Here is a 17,394-nt window from a genome sequence, read left to right on the forward strand (position 1 = left end):
TAATGCATGAATGCGATGCAAAAATTAAGAAATGAACTAAACAACAAGTATAAATCACCATTTAAAATGACCATGCAGAGAGCAGGGCAAAGAACTCATGAAAATTGGTTTTGCAGCAAAAGCATTTTCCTATAATTAATCATAAATATATTACTTTTCAACCACTCTAAACAAGGTAAATCAGAAAATGCAGACAAACTTAACCAAACAAATCCAAGAAAATTATCATAGAAACTAGGCATGAAAACAAAGCTAACAAAATTGGTTTTACTATTTTCTCACTTTCCAGCAAAAAGTTCTATATTAAACCATTTTCAGACAAAGTATAAGAGAACAAACTAAAACTTTGATACACAGCAAGGAAGCATGTGAACAAGTTGCACCACTGAAAACTACACCTCACAAGGAGTCTAACAAAATTTGATTTGGCATTTTTCGAGCAGTATACAAATAACTAAACATTAAACTCACTTTTGCAAGATAAAACTATAGATAAATCTATAGCAAAGTAACATGCAAAAAATATATATTTTTTCCTAAGTAGATCTAAGCTAGAGGAATCCAACAAAACAAGTTTCACAATTTTTGGAGCTATACATGAATTTCTACACATTTTGCAAGATTGCAGATAAATAAAACCTAAAGAAACCCTAACCAAATCGCTAGGTACACCCGGATCCCACACCCGCAGGCGCTGACGGGTGGGGCCCGCTAGCCAGCGGCCCACCAGCCCGAGTCAAGGCCAACCAGGGGCCTTGACCCGCGGCGGGGCGCGGCCACGGCGCGCGCGTCGCGCGGTGCGCGCGCACGCGTCGCGCGCGGCGACGGCGAGCGGCAGCGGCGCGAGGCGGCGCGATGAGGCGGGGCCAGAGCGGGGAAAGGGAGGTGCGCACGGCGAGGCGGAGGTGGAGGCGAGCCTCACCGGCTACTTGGATGGCGGGGAACGTCGGCGGAGGGGCGGCGCGGCGAGCAGGGGCGGCGGCGGGCGGACCGGCGCGGCGGTAGCCCTGCAGGGGAGGGGAAGGGGCCAGATAAGGAGGGGAATGGGTCGAGGAGGGGTAGGCGATGCTCCCCCCGCGAAGAATCGGCGCGGCACTCACCGAGGGCGGCGAATCGACGGCGGCGACGGGAGCTCGGGCCGGCGGCGTCAATGGAGGGAGGAAAGAGCTAGGGTTTGAGGGGGAGCGAGGCCGGCCGAGCGCGGATAAGGAGAGGGCGAGGGGAAGAGTGAAGGGGCGGCACGGCTCGCGAGGATGGCCGGCACGTGGCACGGAAGCCGGGGTTGACCGGCGGCGGCGACGCGTGCGCACGGCGCGCGGAGGAAAACAGAGAGAGGAGGAGAGGGAGAGGCTGACAAGCGGGCCCGGCGGGGATTTTTTATTTTCTTCTTCTTTTTTTTCTTTCAGGGCTGTGACACTAGCATGTGTGGAACCGAACAGAGGGCTAGCATGTGGGTTGCGAGTTGCAACTTGCATTGCGAGGCTGCCACCAATCTACTCTTATTTTTCCCGCTAGCAATCTGCCAATCTGTACAGACGACAGGCTATGCCCTTTCCGTTGCTGCAGATAATCAATTAGCCGACATATAGTATGTATACAAACCATACACCGATACACGGAATATATATAGTACTAATAAGGACGAAATTAACCTGCCAAATGGATAAGGTCTTTGCATTGAGGACCTTAAACGTCTCATCCTCTATTCCTCTTGGTTTATTGCTGCTTCTGCTGCTGGTGGTGGTGAGAGTAGGGTGGTAACACGGTCTGATCATCCTCTTAGTTTTTTATGCACACGATGTATTTCTATCCTGTAAAGTGCAATTAGAATCTAAGAGTATCGATCTCCAGCAGTCTCCCAATAAATATTTTCCAGTATGTAAGTTGTTATTGAGATGTCACAATATCATTTTTAATAGAAACTACTCATTTTCTAGGGAAGTTGGAGTGGATTATTTTGGTTTGTTCCGATAATTATTGGGGAAAGAGAGATTCTGTCATAAAACTATTTTTTTTACTACAAATGTAAATGGAAAAGATCCCCGTCGTACTCAAGCATGGACATGGCTCCTCAAATAAGACAACAACACGTGATTTTTTTCCCTTTATCACTAGCATTTAGAATATAAGAAATGGGTACAGATCAAAGCAAGTGGTGTGCGGAGAAATTTGAATTTTTTGTGCCATGCATTTCCATCAATGTCACGCCAGAATGCCAATTTCTGGATTGACCACAGTCTTGGCACTATACAAAAACTGTATTGACCACAGTGTTGGCACTATACCAAACTGTTTTGCTAGTAGCTAATTAGATCATCTCCAACGTAACAAATTACTCATCCCTATTCTCAATCTAACTCCCATTAATTACCTAAAAAGTTTTGGTAATCACCAAAATACACATTCCTCTCATCTAAATGAAGGAGATTCATGCCTTTTTATTCTTGGTGATTGGATTTTGTTAGTTCTCTGCAGCAATCATTACCAAAAACATGAAAGTAATTATCAGTAACATAGAGAGAGTGTTTCGGGTGTGAGGTATGAGCATTCTGTTACACGGGCTAGCTGATACATTTCATTGACCACCTATTTATATGTCAAATAGTAGGATTAAATATAGACTAATTGTTGATGCAATTCAATTATACAGATGATGGCTAATTAGTCGAATCCATTAGCCCTTATTGGTTGTCATTAGTTCATGCTTAGCCCTATAAAAGGTACATCTAGAGCTAAACTTTTGTACCTATTTTAGCACATCCAAATACCCACGTAACTTAACCGGCAGCGCGCGTTTTGGGGTTGGGGGTCTATAAAAGGGGCCGGGGAGGAAGTCGTAGTGACATATCTCGCACCTCGCTCACATATCCCTATTAGCTCCAATCTCGATCGGTTACTGCTGCCATGGCTTCCGCTGGTGCTCTCGGCAACAGGATGGCTGCCATCTGCGTGCTGGTCCTGACCGTGGGCCAGCTGATGGCAGCTGCCGACGCGTCGGCGGCGCCGCTCCTCCCGCGGCGGCTGCTGCTCGCGGCGGAGCACGGGCGCTCAGCCTCCCTGTCCCTGGACTGCATCTGCAGCCATATTACTCCGACGTGCTGCGTCCCTGATGCCGCCGCCGTCGAGGTGACAGATCCAGCCTCCGAGGACTGCATCTGCAGCCATATTACTCCCACGTGTTGCGTTCCTGATGCCGCCGTCGGAGCGAGAAACTAAAATCTTGGCCATCCTTCGCGTTGATTTACTGCATGAGCTCAATCCATATATATCGATCTCTACTGCATGGTGGCTTTATTTGGTTCCCATTTCCCAGTATGTATTGTCGTTTGGGTCTTCTTGTTGTAGCCACCGTATATATGTTGTTTCCAAGTGTATGTACTGTACTTGTTTTCAGTAAATAAACAAGCAAGAATCTCCTGCTCTTTTGCCTGCGGTCACCTTGGAGATTGTGTAAGAAATATGGCTCTAGGCCATAGTTGTGATTTTAGTGATTGTGTGACAATAATGGGACTAACAATGTTTATGAGCTCATGTTTATGGGATTTCAAGGTCCCATGGATGTAGTCCAAACCATACCCAAGAAATCTAAATCACTGTCAACACTACTGCCAGAAAATGGCTCATTCGTCCGCAACCGTTAATATTGATCATGCTTTTGTCCGGTACTAACGTGCTCATTTAGTTCCGGGCCTAAGCTATGGTGCCCTGTGAGCTATTTAGTAGCGGCTAGAGCCACCAGACGGCACTAAAGTGCGCTACCGGAGCCGCGAGGCAATGGCTAAGTGCCAACTTAGTACCGGCTGGAGCCCAGCCGGTACTAAATGGCGTCGTGCACATTTAGCCTGTTCTAAGTGTTAGACCGGTCTGACTGGTAGGTGTACTAACAGTGGCAATTGAGTTTGGAATTTATAGAAACACCTATTCACCATCCTCTTTAGGCGACATCAAGGTCCTTTCAATAGAGAGTAGGCCTGATAGAGAGGAACACCAATTAACAACTCCTCCACCGTCTGGCCGATTGCTCACCTATGTGCCTCCTTGACTTCTTCGTGAGATGCCGCCACATTCTGCGGATCGCCGATTCGCCACCTGCTTGTCTTGTCTGATTACCAATTTGACTACTTCTATTTTTATGGTGAATGGGGGCCTTCATTTTTATGCCCAATTGCCAATTTGACTACTTTTGTTTCCTAAGCAGAAAGTCGTAGGTTCAACCCCTACCTGGCGCGGCAGCTGTCAGTGTTTAACCGCCAAGCTCTCGAATGGATACCCCGAGGAGATTGATTGTACGCAGGGACTTGCCGAGATCAGAACGTGATGTGCAAGGAACACAAGAATTTAGACAAGTTCGGGCCGCCAGAGTGTAATACCCTACGTGTTGTGTGGTGGATTGTATTCTCTTAGGTGTTGATGTATGCTTTGGAGGGGTCCCTACCTGCCTTTATATAGTCTGGGGGACAGGGTTACATGGAAAGTCTAGCCTATGATTGGGTAGTTTCCTTGTATGTCGACTAGTCCTACTTCTGTAGAGTAGTTACAGTCTGGTAAGATACATCCATGTGCTATCGCTTATTTTAGAATATTCCACGCTTGTGAGCAGTCCCGCTATCCCGGGTCTGACACCCCAGGCCACCAAAAAGTCAGGGCCAGCCCAGGAGGTAGGCTGCAAGGATCCTTACAGCCAACAACCGGTTGTATTATTAACCTTGCTGTTAGAAAAGTTTATCCTCATTGGTGAAGGTGGAGAGTTTGGTTTTCACTTTGGTCAAATACTCAAATGAAAGCAAATAATGTTCAAACTTGAGGCAGCAGGGAGCATGTTATGGCTGTTGTTGGGATTGAGATCGTGAGGGAACGGCAGCGGCCGCGCTACAGTACCCGCGGTGCTACAGTTCCGCGGGTACTGTTCACGAGATGGCGGCTGCGAGGGCAAGAGAGCGGCGGCTAGGGTTGGGGCGCTGGGAACGCCGGCCGCGGGGCTTCGCCCACGGCCGGCAAGAGGGAAGGGATTTCCTTCTAATCTCTTATTTGATTAGATTGATACATCTACTCTCCTTATATAGAGAGGTTTACTTGACCCCTAAGCAAGCGACTAATTAACTCTAATGGGCTAAGGCCCAATAGGCCCTTGACTCCTCTAATACTACACCCCACCTGGACATGCAGCTTGTCCTCAAGTTGCAATCTAACGATGACGCTAACAATGACTCCACTAGACGCAAACCAAACTCCTAAGAACAAGCCTTTTACATCTCGGTTTATTTTAAATAGACTGTGACTCTTTATTTTTGACGACACCTGAAGATACGGCGGACACCCTCCGCGTGCTGGATCTGCACGTATATCGCCGCCTGGATCCCATGGAGACCATCGGAATGAGAGGGGTTCACGGGCACGACCACATGGAATTAATCGGGATTGCGACCAGCGGAGACGTCCTCGTGGCGGCCGGTAGCGAAAAGCGGTGGCACTAGGCAGTGCATCCCCGCCTGCGGCAAAGAGGAAACCACCTCCCCTATCGCAGCTGTCGCAGAGTTGGAGTTCACCGATCGCGGAAACAACACCTTGCTCACGCATGAAGACAGCAGAACATCGGCGTGATTGCTGGTGGCTGTCTGACGGGGCGAGGATGTGCTCCCCTTTGCCAAGGTCGACCGCCATCAAGGCTGCCTCGTGCATCTTCCGGCGCATCTCCTGTAGCCGTCTCCGCGCCAGGAGACGGTGTGCTACAGCCTGCAGCCGCACTGCCGCCTGGATGAATGAAGCCGCTTGGTCCTGTTGCTCCTTGCACATCACGCGGACGAGCCGTCGCGCCAAGAACTTGCGCATTGCCGCTTGTAGGTGCACGACCGCCTCTCTCTTTTGCTCAAGTTGTATCATCTCCTGGAGAGCGGCTTGTATCTTTGGGAGTTGCACATCTGCAGCGGAACCTGGCACGGGGCTGGGGGCGGTGAACGACGGGAAGGCGGCCGTGGCCATGGTGGCGGCGGCTGTGAAGGAAGGGCTCCCCAGTGAAATAGATCCATACCTCGGCATCCCGTAGGAGAAGGGCGCGCTGGATGTCGGCGAAGACGTTGGGGGTGCCGTGGACAGCGTGGCGGCGGCCGTCGATGAAGAACTCGCCAGGGTTGTAGATCCGTACCCTGGCATCCCATAGGGCATGGACGCCACAGGGGTCGACGTCGGCGGCTGTTGAAGGCGCGACTCCATAGAGGTGAGGCGCGCCTCCACGTCGCCCATGCTGCTCAGTAGCTTGGTCATCAGGTGGGCCAGACCCTCCATGGTTGGCGACGGCGGTGGTGGCTCAGACTTATCGTCGCCTGCCATAGCTGATACCAGATTGTTATGGCTGTTGTTGGGATTGAGATCGTGAAAGAGGGAGAGGGTGATGGCTGCTGCCGTGCTACAGGACCCGCTGTGCTACAGTACCGCGGGTACTGTTCATGAGATGGCGGCTGCGAGGGCGGCGGCTAGGATTTTTGGGCGCCGGGAACGCCAGCCGCGGGGCTTCGCCCACGGCCGGCAAGAGGGAAGAGATTTCCTTCTAATCTCTTGCTTGATTAGATTGATACATCTCCTCTTCTTATATAGAGAGGTTTACTTGACCCCCAAGCAAGCGACTAATTGACCCTAATGGGCTAAGGCCCAATAGGCCCTTGACTCCTCTAACAGAGCATGTTGAAACTGCTTTACGTAGATATATTAGATGTTAATTTTCACTCTCTTTGTTCTTAACATTTCCTTATGGAGCCTGAACTCTCTGAATTATTTGTGTGTAAAAGAAGATAATGAAAATGTTTATAGAATCCAAGATTTTAAATTTCCTACTATGGTTTCCACTATAGCCCGCTATAGCTATTTGAGGCATGGTTCCACTATTTGAACTCATGTGTAATTTTAACCGCTATAGCCCGCTATTAGCTGTTTTTTTAGTCCAGCCACTAAACCCCTTAGGCTATTTAGAATCATGATAGAATCATATCTTTTTCCATGCTCTCAAGAAGTATACGGTATACACATGTTTCCATGTTGTAATATCATCATATTTTGATGTTGTTGTTTTCTACAGAGATACAAATGAATGAAGTCTGAGGTTGTGCATATAAATAAATTTCCTATCATATCTGAGACTAAAATGTAATACTGATTGCAGTTCAGGTTTTCATTTTTCTTCCCTTTTTGCAAGATGAGCTGAGTAGAGGCACATTGCTTGAACCAGTCCTTAGCCTTACTTTATCTGAATCTTTTCATTTCATAAATAAGAGCTACCATTCTTTCAAGCTCTAATTCCATCAGATGCTTTATAAGCATCAGCAATTGCTCATGGCACTAGTGGTTAGTGTTCGGTTTGTGTTTTAATCAAATTAGATTATGCGTGGGACCAATGATACAGGCATTCTGTTGTTCCGACAATACACTTCATAGTGTGACGATATTCTGTAAAAGTGAAGTCTGTATGTACTTCATCTCCCATTTTTCAAGAAAAGCATAGCGAACTGAATGCTTGTTAAGTTCCTGTGTTGATCAAGCAGCATGATTCATGCTAGGAAAGAATCAGGGAAAAGGAAAGGTGAAGTGCCTGGGATGATGGTATCTACAAGTCTGGGTGCTATATATGGGCAGAGAATGGGATTAAGCTTCAGAGGCTCAGGAATAAGGATTCAGATTTGGAAGATGGTTCTGAGATAATTAACCTTTGCATAACTGCTAGCCCTAGCCTTCTACACAGGGCCACAAGGTACAAGACCTCATCCTTGCGGCCCGAAGGCAGAACTTAGCTGCAGAACTCCATTGAAAGTTCATTTGATTGCCAACCCTCTCTCTCTCTCTCTCTCTCTCTCTCTCTCTCTCTCTCTCTCTCTCTCTCTCTCTCTCTCTCTCTCTGCTGACATTGTGCTGCCTTAGAAATTAAGATTTCATACATAGCCTCTCTCCATAATTATAGCAATCTATCTTATATTTCCTCCTAGTTACGGTGTATATTCTTGAGTAAAATATATGGACAATCCTCGAGGTGCCATCTAGATCCCTAAACTCTCAAAATGTATTTTTAGATACCTAAACTTATCCGGAGATGTTATTCGGATCCCTACACTCTCAAGATGCATCTTTAGATCTCCAAACTTGTCTCAATGTGTTATTTCGGTCCGTAAACTCTCAAGGTCAATTTTCATATCCCTGAAATTGATATTAATTAATTGTATTCAAAATGCACTGTTCATTAAATTATTTTTTTAGCTAATTCATTTAGAAATCTTACCACTAAGACCATTTTAATTCTGAATTGGCTACTTATTAATCATACATCGTGGGTTAATCTAGATCATTTAATATCAACGGCGGATATTATAGTTTTCTCATTTAAATATGAAGATATCAATGCTGATCGTGAATATTTTCTACTAACTATTTATGTTTTGCATATATTTTGTATAAATTTATTAAGATAATTTGTTCGCATTCTCAATAAAAATTAAAATAGCAATTTTATTAAATTTAAAGTAGCAAAAGAATTTTTTTATTAACTTAAGTAGCAAAACAATATTTATTTATATTAATTTGAAAATAGTATATTAAGAGTTTAGTGACAAGCATGACACCATGAGACAAGTTTTGGACCTAAAAATTGTATTGTGAGATATTAGAGACCTATGTGATGCCTTGAAACAAGTTACGGATCTGAAAATGCATTTTAGGAGTTTAGAAACCTAGATGACATATCAGAACAAATTTATAGACCGCCGGTGTACTTTACTCTATATTCTTTCTTCCATCCCATCTGTGTATTCCTTGGATCATTTGACCTGAAGTAACAAAGATTTTTTTTTTGTTGGATGAGGTTTGGCCATCTTCTTATTTGTAGGTTGAAAGACGGGTTGGCAACGGCTAATGGGCACAAACACACTGGGTTTTGCCATCCGAAACCCAGACCCGTAAATATAAAACTCATCAGTGGGGCGCCTGTGCCCGTTAACAGCAGGCACTGCACAACAGCACACGTCACCAACAGCCTCACTGCCTCACAGTCTGACGGACAGTATATATTCAGACTTCAGAGGAATAGGCTTATATACAAGGATAGTTCAATATGCATAGATGATACATCAGTAATGGTATACAAAACCAAGCCCTGAAGCTACCAGGTTCAGACGTTCAGTGTTCAGCTCGTGATGAGCAAGATCAAACCCCAAGGTAAATGCCTCACTGGTCAATGTCTGTACGGCAACAAATTTAAATGACAAGTCCCATCGAGCTCCAACATGCAGTACTACACTACAAGTTCACAATCGATGAATAAATCAATCACAACCAAAAGGAGAGGCATCAGAATCATTCATCAATTGATCCTTGCAATTGACTTGTTCCAGCAGGTTGCACTTCACCAAAAAAAAACAGCTCCGGTGGACTTCTTAAACACGGGAATCCTAAATTGCTAGTTCCTACATGAGCACAAACACACATTAGTATATGAAATCAATCATTCAATGTCATGGCAGGATGTTGTCGTGGTTTTGCGGGCACACAAGAAGGGATAGAGCCTGGAACAAAGTTATTCGAGATTTATTCGAGATAGGGTTAGGGTGGCACCAATTGAGGAGAAACTTACCCAACATCGGTTGAGATGGTTTGGACATGTGCAACGGAGGCCTCCTGAGGCACCGGTGCGTAGTGAGATTCTAAAGAGGATCGATAATGTAAAGAGGGGTAGAGGTAGACCTAAACTAACATGGGTTGAGTCAGTTAAGAGAGACCTTAAGGAGTGGAATATCTAAAGAGGTAGCTTCTGATAGGAGTGCTTGGAGTAAGGTGCCTGAACCGTGACCTTTGTTGCTTTTTGAGTTTCATCTCCAGCCTACTCCAACGTGCTTGGGACAAAAGGCTATGTTGTTGTTGTTATGTCATGGCAGTGGGCTGGGCCTATATGGGTTGAGTAAAGCCCAAAAGAGGCCCGCGGCACTGTTTACGTGTGCTAACAGTACACGTGAACAGTACCCGTGGGTGATTAGGGTTAAGTAGTGGGCACTTAGTCTGTAAAGGCAGCCTAAGTCCTGGGGTTAGAGCTATCAAAGAAGAATAGAACCAGCCTTAGGCGGCCTGTTCTTCAGCGATCTGGCCAGGTTTCCTGCCCGGCCAGGTGTTCCAATCCTCATGATCTAGTCGTACCATAACATTCAGTAACTCATTTCTATTCAGATCCATTACAAACGGGAACAATCATTTTTTCAATCTGTACAGGAATATTGGAAGCAATTAAAAGAACCAGTAGTCTCTATTCAAATTTCAGAAGCAACTAGTTTGACAGCAAGACAGGTTTTACCTACAGCAACTCTAAACATTCATGCATTCCAGCAATAAGGTGCAAACAAAGCATTTAAGCATTCAAAAGTAACTCCAAACAAGTATTAAAATCAAAAGTAATATCTGGTAAGAAATAGTAAAATCTTAAGTAATCTCTAGCAAGACAGGTCCTTGGTCAATGCAGCAGCCCCAGGCTTGAGGAGGCATCACTTCTTTGCGGTGGCTGGAAGGCTGTGGACGGGCAGCAGCACTGGCCGGCGGAGGCAGGCAGCGCTTAATTTGCATCCATATGCTCTTATTTCAAAACTCTTTTTTGTGTTTGTGCTTTGGTGACATTTTGTACTTTTCGGGAATCAGGCCCAAAAAAAGGACCGTTTGGATGCACTTGTTTTCTGAAATATCATATGATGGTAAGTCACTTCGTAGAATCCTTTTAGTTTATAAGTTAAAATTGATCTATTTGGTACTTAACTCATGAACTAACAAGTTATAATTTTATAAAAATAAACTAGTCCAGATTCCGCAGAAATGGAAGATATAATAATGATATCAGGAGAAATGCAAGGAATAAATGTTGATGGTAATGTCCATCAAAATCCACGAATTCTGAATATTTCAGCTACCCATTTATTCAAAGAAAGGCAGCATAGTCTACTAATCACGAACTGGAACTGTCCTGTGGGATTAACAAGAAAAGGGAAACAAACTTACAAATAATTTAAGGGGTTTGAGCAGGCTGTGAATACTTCAGACTTCAGTGGATTGTGGATACGACAAACTTTGACCCTTTTCAACTTCAGTGCTCGATCCAAGTACCCTTCCTTGCATAAGGAATTGACAAGGATTTCAACGGTTGCCATTGCTTTGTTGCCAATATGAACTGCCAAACTTTGATTCACCTTCAATTGTGCTTACATCAGTCTGCCCATGACGAGCTGCAAAATTTGATTGTTGCTGCGCACGAGGAAACCCATTGTTATTTTGGACCTGTGGAACACCAAAATCTGCCTGGTGTTGTGGCAAATGAGAAGCATGTGGCAGCCCTTGAGGACCGCCATACCCCAGCTGGCCTTGGGGTGATCCATAACTCTGGCTCAAGTGTGTACCATGAGAAGGTTGGCTTTCGGAAGCCACATATGCAGGCGGTGCAGGTGGTACCTGATTTCCAAATCCTACTTGTTCTTGGTGAGGCGCAAAGCCATATCCTGATTGAGGCAGCTGGGAACCATACCCCGCTTGTGATTGATGGTTGCTATACCCAGATACACCCTGAGAAGCACCAAACTGTGGCCGTGGTGGCTGACGGGAAGCAACTGCAGACTGTACATGCTGAGGTGCACCATATCCTGGGTGTGGCGCTTGAGGAGCACCAAAACCTGAATGCCATTGCCGAGATGAGTCAAACTCAAGCTGCTGATTTTGAGTGTCTTTAAATGCTGGACGTTGTTGTTGAGAGTAACCAAATCCAGGCTGCACTGGTGGAGCTGAGCTAAAGCCAGGTTCTTTCCCTTGAGCAACACCAATTGCATTGCGAGGGCGATTCTCTGTTCTCGGCTGATACTCTGTCCTTGGCTGAGGTATTGGCAAAGGCTTTTCATCAAAAGCTTTCTCGATTTCTTCCTGGCGATCAGACTTCTTGAAAATGTCAACAACAGACTCACGGAACTCTTGAGGAGGCACAACGCCGCCCCTTGCCATGTCCATCACTAGGTCCCGTGCTCGATCCAAGTCCCCTTCCTTGCATAAGGCTTTGACAAGCATTTCAAAAGTCGCTGTGTTTGGTTTGATCTCCTTGTCAGGCATCCTCCCATACACCTTCAAGGCATCATCGATCCGGCCAGCCTCCGTAAGTCCTTCAAACATACGGTTGAAGAAACCAATATTGAACTTTGGCCCGTGCTCCCTCCCATCTGCCATTTTATAGAAATACTGCATGGTATCTTCCACACGGCCTTCCTTGAAGCACGAGTCGACAAGGTAAGTATAGGTGTACACATCTGGAAGGACCGACTTGGTCTCCATCTCTTCAAAGAGCTTCTCTGCCTCAGCAAGCATCCCGTTCTCACAGAGCTTACCAATGATGTTGTTGAAGCAACCAACATCCATCTGGACATTCTTCCTGGGCTGGCGGTGAAATACCTCGATTGCCTGCTGGAACTTGCCCTCCTTAAAGCACTGGTTGACCATGACACTGTAGGATTCGGCGTTGATGCCAATGAAGCTTGGTGGTGTGTGGTTATCCATCATGGTCTCCCACAGGTCGTTGGCCTCCTTGTCCTTGCCATGCTTGAAGAGTGTCTCGAGCAGGACGTTGCAGGTGGCCGGCGTCATCTTGAAGCCCCGTGCGAGCAGGGACTGATAGTTGTCCATGGCCTCCTTGTCCTTGCCCTGCTTCCAGTAGCCCTCCATGAAGGTGGTGTGGACGACGCCGTCGTAGACAAGGCACTTCTCGGTGAGCTCGTCGAAGAGCCCGAAGGCCCTGCCCCAGTCGTCGAGGTCGATGTAGCCAGCGATGAGGTTGTTGTAGACGAGCGAGTCAGCACCAACTTTGCGGTTGAGCATCTCACGAAGGAGGTCCCGGGCGTCGCCGATGCGGCCCGCAGCGACGAAGCCCTTGGTGAGGTGGCGGTAGGTGACGGCGGAGGGGGGAAAGGGCGCGGACGCGAGCATGTCGCGGTACACCTGCATCGCGTCGTCGACGCGGGCGGCCTCGGCGTGGGCGAGGATGAGGGTGTTGTAGGAGACGATGTTGGGGACGATGTTGGAGCGGCGGAAGAAGAAGTCGAAGAGGGCGACGGCGTCGTCGTGGCGCCCGGCGCGGGCCATGGCCGCGGCGACGGCGTTGCAGGTGAAGACGGTGGGCCGGACGCGGGAGGATACGGCGGCGCGGGCGGCGGCGGAGGCGCCGTCGAGGTCCCCCGAGCGGATGAGGGACTGGACGCGGTTGTGGAGGCTGAGGCGCGGGCCCACGAGCGCGGAGGTGGTGTCGGGTTGGCGGGGGTCCCGCGGGGGAGGCGGCCCGCGGCGGAGGGCGTTCAACGGCGGCTCGACGCGGAGTCGGCGCTTGCGGCGGCGGCGCTCGGCGGCGGCCTCCTCGGCGGAGGAGAAGGCGAAGTGGCGGCGCCCCGTGGGGGTGAGGAGGCCCGCGAGGGTGGGCGGTGGCGAGGATCCGACCGCGGGGGCGGGGAAGGACGCGGGGTGGAGGTGGGACAGGCGGCGGAGGAGCAGGAGGCGGCGGTAGAGCGCCATGTCCCGCCTGTGGTGGTGGTCGGCGGCGGCGGCGGTGGGAAGAAGGAAGGCTGGGGGGCGTCTATTCGTCGCTTTAAGCGACTTCCGACGATCCCATCGCAGAAACGTCCGGCGGGCGAGCGGCGCCCTAAAGCGGAGTCGGAAGCTTGGGCCAGCGGAAGGTTGGGCCCAGCCCATTAAGCTAATTGAAGCGGATGTCTGTGTTTTCAAATGTTAATTGCTTTATAATTTTTGGAGTGTTTTAAAAATTTCTAATTCGGCCTGGCTCATATATTTACTTTCTTGTTCTTCACGTCTGTCTTGATTATGAACCTTCATGTACTTGTAACAAAGTTCCGAACAATTTCAAATGGATTGGCAGAACTTTTAAAAATGTTCTCAGAAGTTCCTGAAACTTTTTTTGGAACAATTTCAGAAGGACTGACAGAACTTTTTCAACTGTTCTCAGAAGTAATTCCTAAAACCCTTTTTGGAACATTTGAAATGGAGTGACAACTTTTTCAAATGTTCTCAGAAGCAATTCGTGGAACCTTTCTTGAAACATTTCAATTGGAGTGATAGAATATTTTCAATTGTTCTCAGAAGTAATTCTTGAAACTTTTTTTTGAAACATTTCAAATGGAGTTACATAACATTTTCAAGTGTTCTCAGAAGTAAATACTGGAACCTTTTTGGGAACATTTTCAAATGGAGTGTGAGGAACACTTTCAAATGTTCTCAGAATTCTGGTGCAGATGTTAAGAAAGATCGAACAAGAGAAAAGGTTCTATAATGAAATAGAGTAATAAACAGTGAGCTTAGTTTTTTAGAGCTGCAGACACATGTAAAACTTAAGCCTATGTAACCTACTTGAACAGCAAAAAGTATCATCTCATAGAACCCAGTTATTTTGACACATTCTTGAGGTGCAACAACATAAAAAGCTTGGCTTCAGAATTCATGGTAGGCCCTACAACAAAAAAACATGATGAATTAGACCACCAAAAATTGTAAAAATTAAGAAAATGATAATGCATGTATCCACATGTTGGTATCATGCATTATCATCATCAAATATGATTACTGCTCTCTTCTCCCTGTTCTTCCTGTCAATCGTACTGGAACCCATTCTTGCCTTCCTTTTTGGAATTAACTGCAGATTGAGTATTCTGAATAAGCAACAAGATGATAGTACTAATAAACTGTGAGGTAATGCTATATGAACTGAATAAGAGAAACAAACAAAGTATGAAAAGCTATAAGAACGGGATAAGACCAAATTTTGGCTTTTATCTTGGCAAGCCATATCAACTGAATAAGCATATAGAACTAAACAAAAAGATGATAAACAAAACTTGAATAAAAAGAAGCAAAATGAATAGATATATACCTCTGCAATCAATTTCTGCTACATCAATGCTTGCTTCAGTATCATATCCCATTGCATTTGTGATTCCAGGAGTTAAATCATCTTTCAAAATCTGGTGAAACTAAAAAGATTGGATTACACTGAACTGCTTGATCACATGATTTGATGGAACTATTGAGAAGATTAATTGGAATATCTCCAGAAGGAATACCAAGGATTTGTTGAACCATAAATCTGGTGAACCTGAAAATCTATCCTCTGTGCATAAACTGATAAGGCTCAATGACAAGCAGACCCATCACCCATTCAAGAAAAGGCAACGGAACACTGAACTTGCGGATAGCCAAAATACTTTGAAAACCATTCTTTACAACAAAACCTTTTTAATCTTCTGATAGAGAATCGATAACTTTTTTAAACCGTTTAGTGGAAAAATGATTCTTCAAATGATCCATAACTGTTAGCACAGTGCAGAGACAACTAATAAAAAAACAAAAGCAACAAGTTAGAAACAACTTCAGGAGCAGGCTGGGGGGATGGTAAAAAAATGGATGTATAAAGCTATTCAACCGGGAGATTTATGGTATAGGTACAGCCATGAACGCTAGGAAGTAGGAACCGAGCAAGAAAAAATGAATCTATAGAGCTAAAAAACTTTGGAACAAATGCATGTGTCCAGGAGCATAAATAAAGAGATATATCTCTCAAACATAATAAAAAAGAATTTCACCCAAATAAGTAGATAGCTAACCACTAATTTAAATTATATACAATTCATAAATAAAAAAGTAATGGTTCCAAATGAGTGTCTAGCTAACTGCATACTTGAATTGAGACACATTTTGTACACAGAAAAGTACTGGACTCGGATGCGTACACTAAAAAGAATTGGATCGATAACAGAATCTATATAAACGCTAAACTTTGGGCTACCTGATGAATCTCAAAAATAGATACAAAACAGATGAATGCTAAACCCAAAAAATATTCATCAAACAAATCAAATTGTCTGTTTCACAAATTCCAAATTTGTTTGAGAACAATTCAAAGTGTTTCGAATATTGGTAACAAAAATGTTCCCAAGAAAGGTTTTGCACTTTATGAAATGTTTGTAAACATTTCAGAATGTTCCTAGATGTTTGAAACATTCCAGAATTATTTGGAAACATTTCAGAGTGTTCCCCAAAAAATATTCATCAAATAATTCAAATTGTTGGTTTCACTTATTCCGAATTTGTTTGATAACAATTCAAAGTGTTCTGAATAATCAAATTATTTGGAAACATTTCAAAGTGTTCCCCTAGAAATGTTTACACAAAAAATATTTGTCAAACAATTCAAATTGCTATAAATGTTTCATAAATTCTGAAATTGTTTGAGAACAATTCAAAGTGTTCTGAATAATCAAAATATTCTAGAATTATTTGAAAACATTTCAGAGTGTTCTCGTAGAAATGTTTACACAAAAAATGTTTAGATGTTTGAAACATTCCAAAATTATTTGGAAACAAGTAAGTTCATGCAGTGTGAAGAAGAATGGCAGACAATATGCTTTTGAAAAGACTGACTACACCAGATATGTACTTCTCTTGGGAAAACTTGAAACACAAAACTCTAGCAGGAATCAGCAGCATGATATCTAACTTGCAGAGCAGAAGATAAAACAAGCAGCACGGCGGGTCAGCAACAAGTGCTGAAACTTAGTCTTGCTTAAACCTCATAAAAACAACACCCTGAAACAAGGCATGCTTGTGGTGAAGTATGTAGAAACATTATATACTCTCAGATTAATATATAGATAATGCAACCCCTAGAATCAGAACTATCAATTATGTCACCCAAAACATCAGATATATATTTCTCTTGGTCAATCTTCTAAATGCTAGTTAGACAAAAGCTTTCATGCCAAGAGCTTCAGAGAAGAAATGCTAGTCAGACAAAGGTGACTGAATACTAAATGTCAGAACTGAGAACAACAGACTATTAACAAATTAATCACAACGAATAAAGTTAGATGTATCTGGAGGTTATCTTGTTAATAGCCTAGCTAATCAATCAGATCGAAACTAGCGAACAGGAGAGAACGGGCTCATGAAATGAAACGAACTGAAACGGGCAAAACAAAACAAATTGGGCATATTCAGGCGAAACAAAACAAACCTTGGAAGGAGATCAGAAGCAATCAACAAACAGCATTAGGCGACGTAAAGGAGGGATCCGAATCAGCAGATCGCTTCATAAAACCCTAGGAAGAAACCAGGGGCGAAGCCAAGGAGACGGCGGAGAAAACGAAGGGAAACGATGAGCGAGGCGACCTCTTCTAGTGGGCCAAGATAATTGGGCCAATAAAGACAAAAAAGAACATAACAAGGTGGGTGACAGCTGCCTGCCTGCTTTTGCGATGGCTCGGAGAAATATCGCGTGCGGGATAAATAGAAATCCCCGGAAGGCTGTGTCCGTGTCGAGGGCGTACGGCTTGATTTTTTTTTTTTGTGAGG

The 17,394-nt window shown here is 45.1% G+C and overlaps 2 protein-coding genes and 1 long non-coding RNA gene across 3 annotated transcripts; 1 reads left to right on the forward strand and 2 right to left on the reverse strand.

Moving 5' to 3' along the window:
- Nucleotides 1–2,835: 2,835 nt before the first annotated feature.
- LOC120648631 lies at nucleotides 2,836–3,437 on the forward strand. The gene has a single exon (XM_039925352.1). The coding sequence runs from the start codon at nucleotides 2,905–2,907 to the stop codon at nucleotides 3,214–3,216; it is 312 nt and encodes a 103-aa protein (XP_039781286.1). The 5' UTR covers nucleotides 2,836–2,904; the 3' UTR covers nucleotides 3,217–3,437.
- A 5,563-nt stretch (nucleotides 3,438–9,000) lies between these two features.
- LOC120650975 (pentatricopeptide repeat-containing protein At1g10270-like) lies at nucleotides 9,001–13,633 on the reverse strand. The gene is made up of 2 exons (XM_039928292.1): nucleotides 11,011–13,633; nucleotides 9,001–9,440 (listed from the first exon to the last, which is right to left on the reverse strand). Exon 1 carries the CDS (start codon nucleotides 13,546–13,548, stop codon nucleotides 11,146–11,148), a length of 2,403 nt encoding a protein of 800 aa, XP_039784226.1. The 5' UTR covers nucleotides 13,549–13,633; the 3' UTR covers nucleotides 9,001–9,440; nucleotides 11,011–11,145.
- A 652-nt stretch (nucleotides 13,634–14,285) lies between these two features.
- LOC120650976 lies at nucleotides 14,286–17,207 on the reverse strand. Its single transcript, XR_005665873.1, has 2 exons — nucleotides 14,918–17,207; nucleotides 14,286–14,680 (listed from the first exon to the last, which is right to left on the reverse strand). It is a non-coding gene; the product is annotated as an uncharacterized LOC120650976 (long non-coding RNA).
- Nucleotides 17,208–17,394: the final 187 nt, after the last annotated feature.

This window comes from Panicum virgatum, chromosome 9K, assembly GCF_016808335.1.
Source record: "Panicum virgatum strain AP13 chromosome 9K, P.virgatum_v5, whole genome shotgun sequence".
NCBI classification, from domain to species: Eukaryota; Viridiplantae; Streptophyta; class Magnoliopsida; order Poales; family Poaceae; genus Panicum; species Panicum virgatum.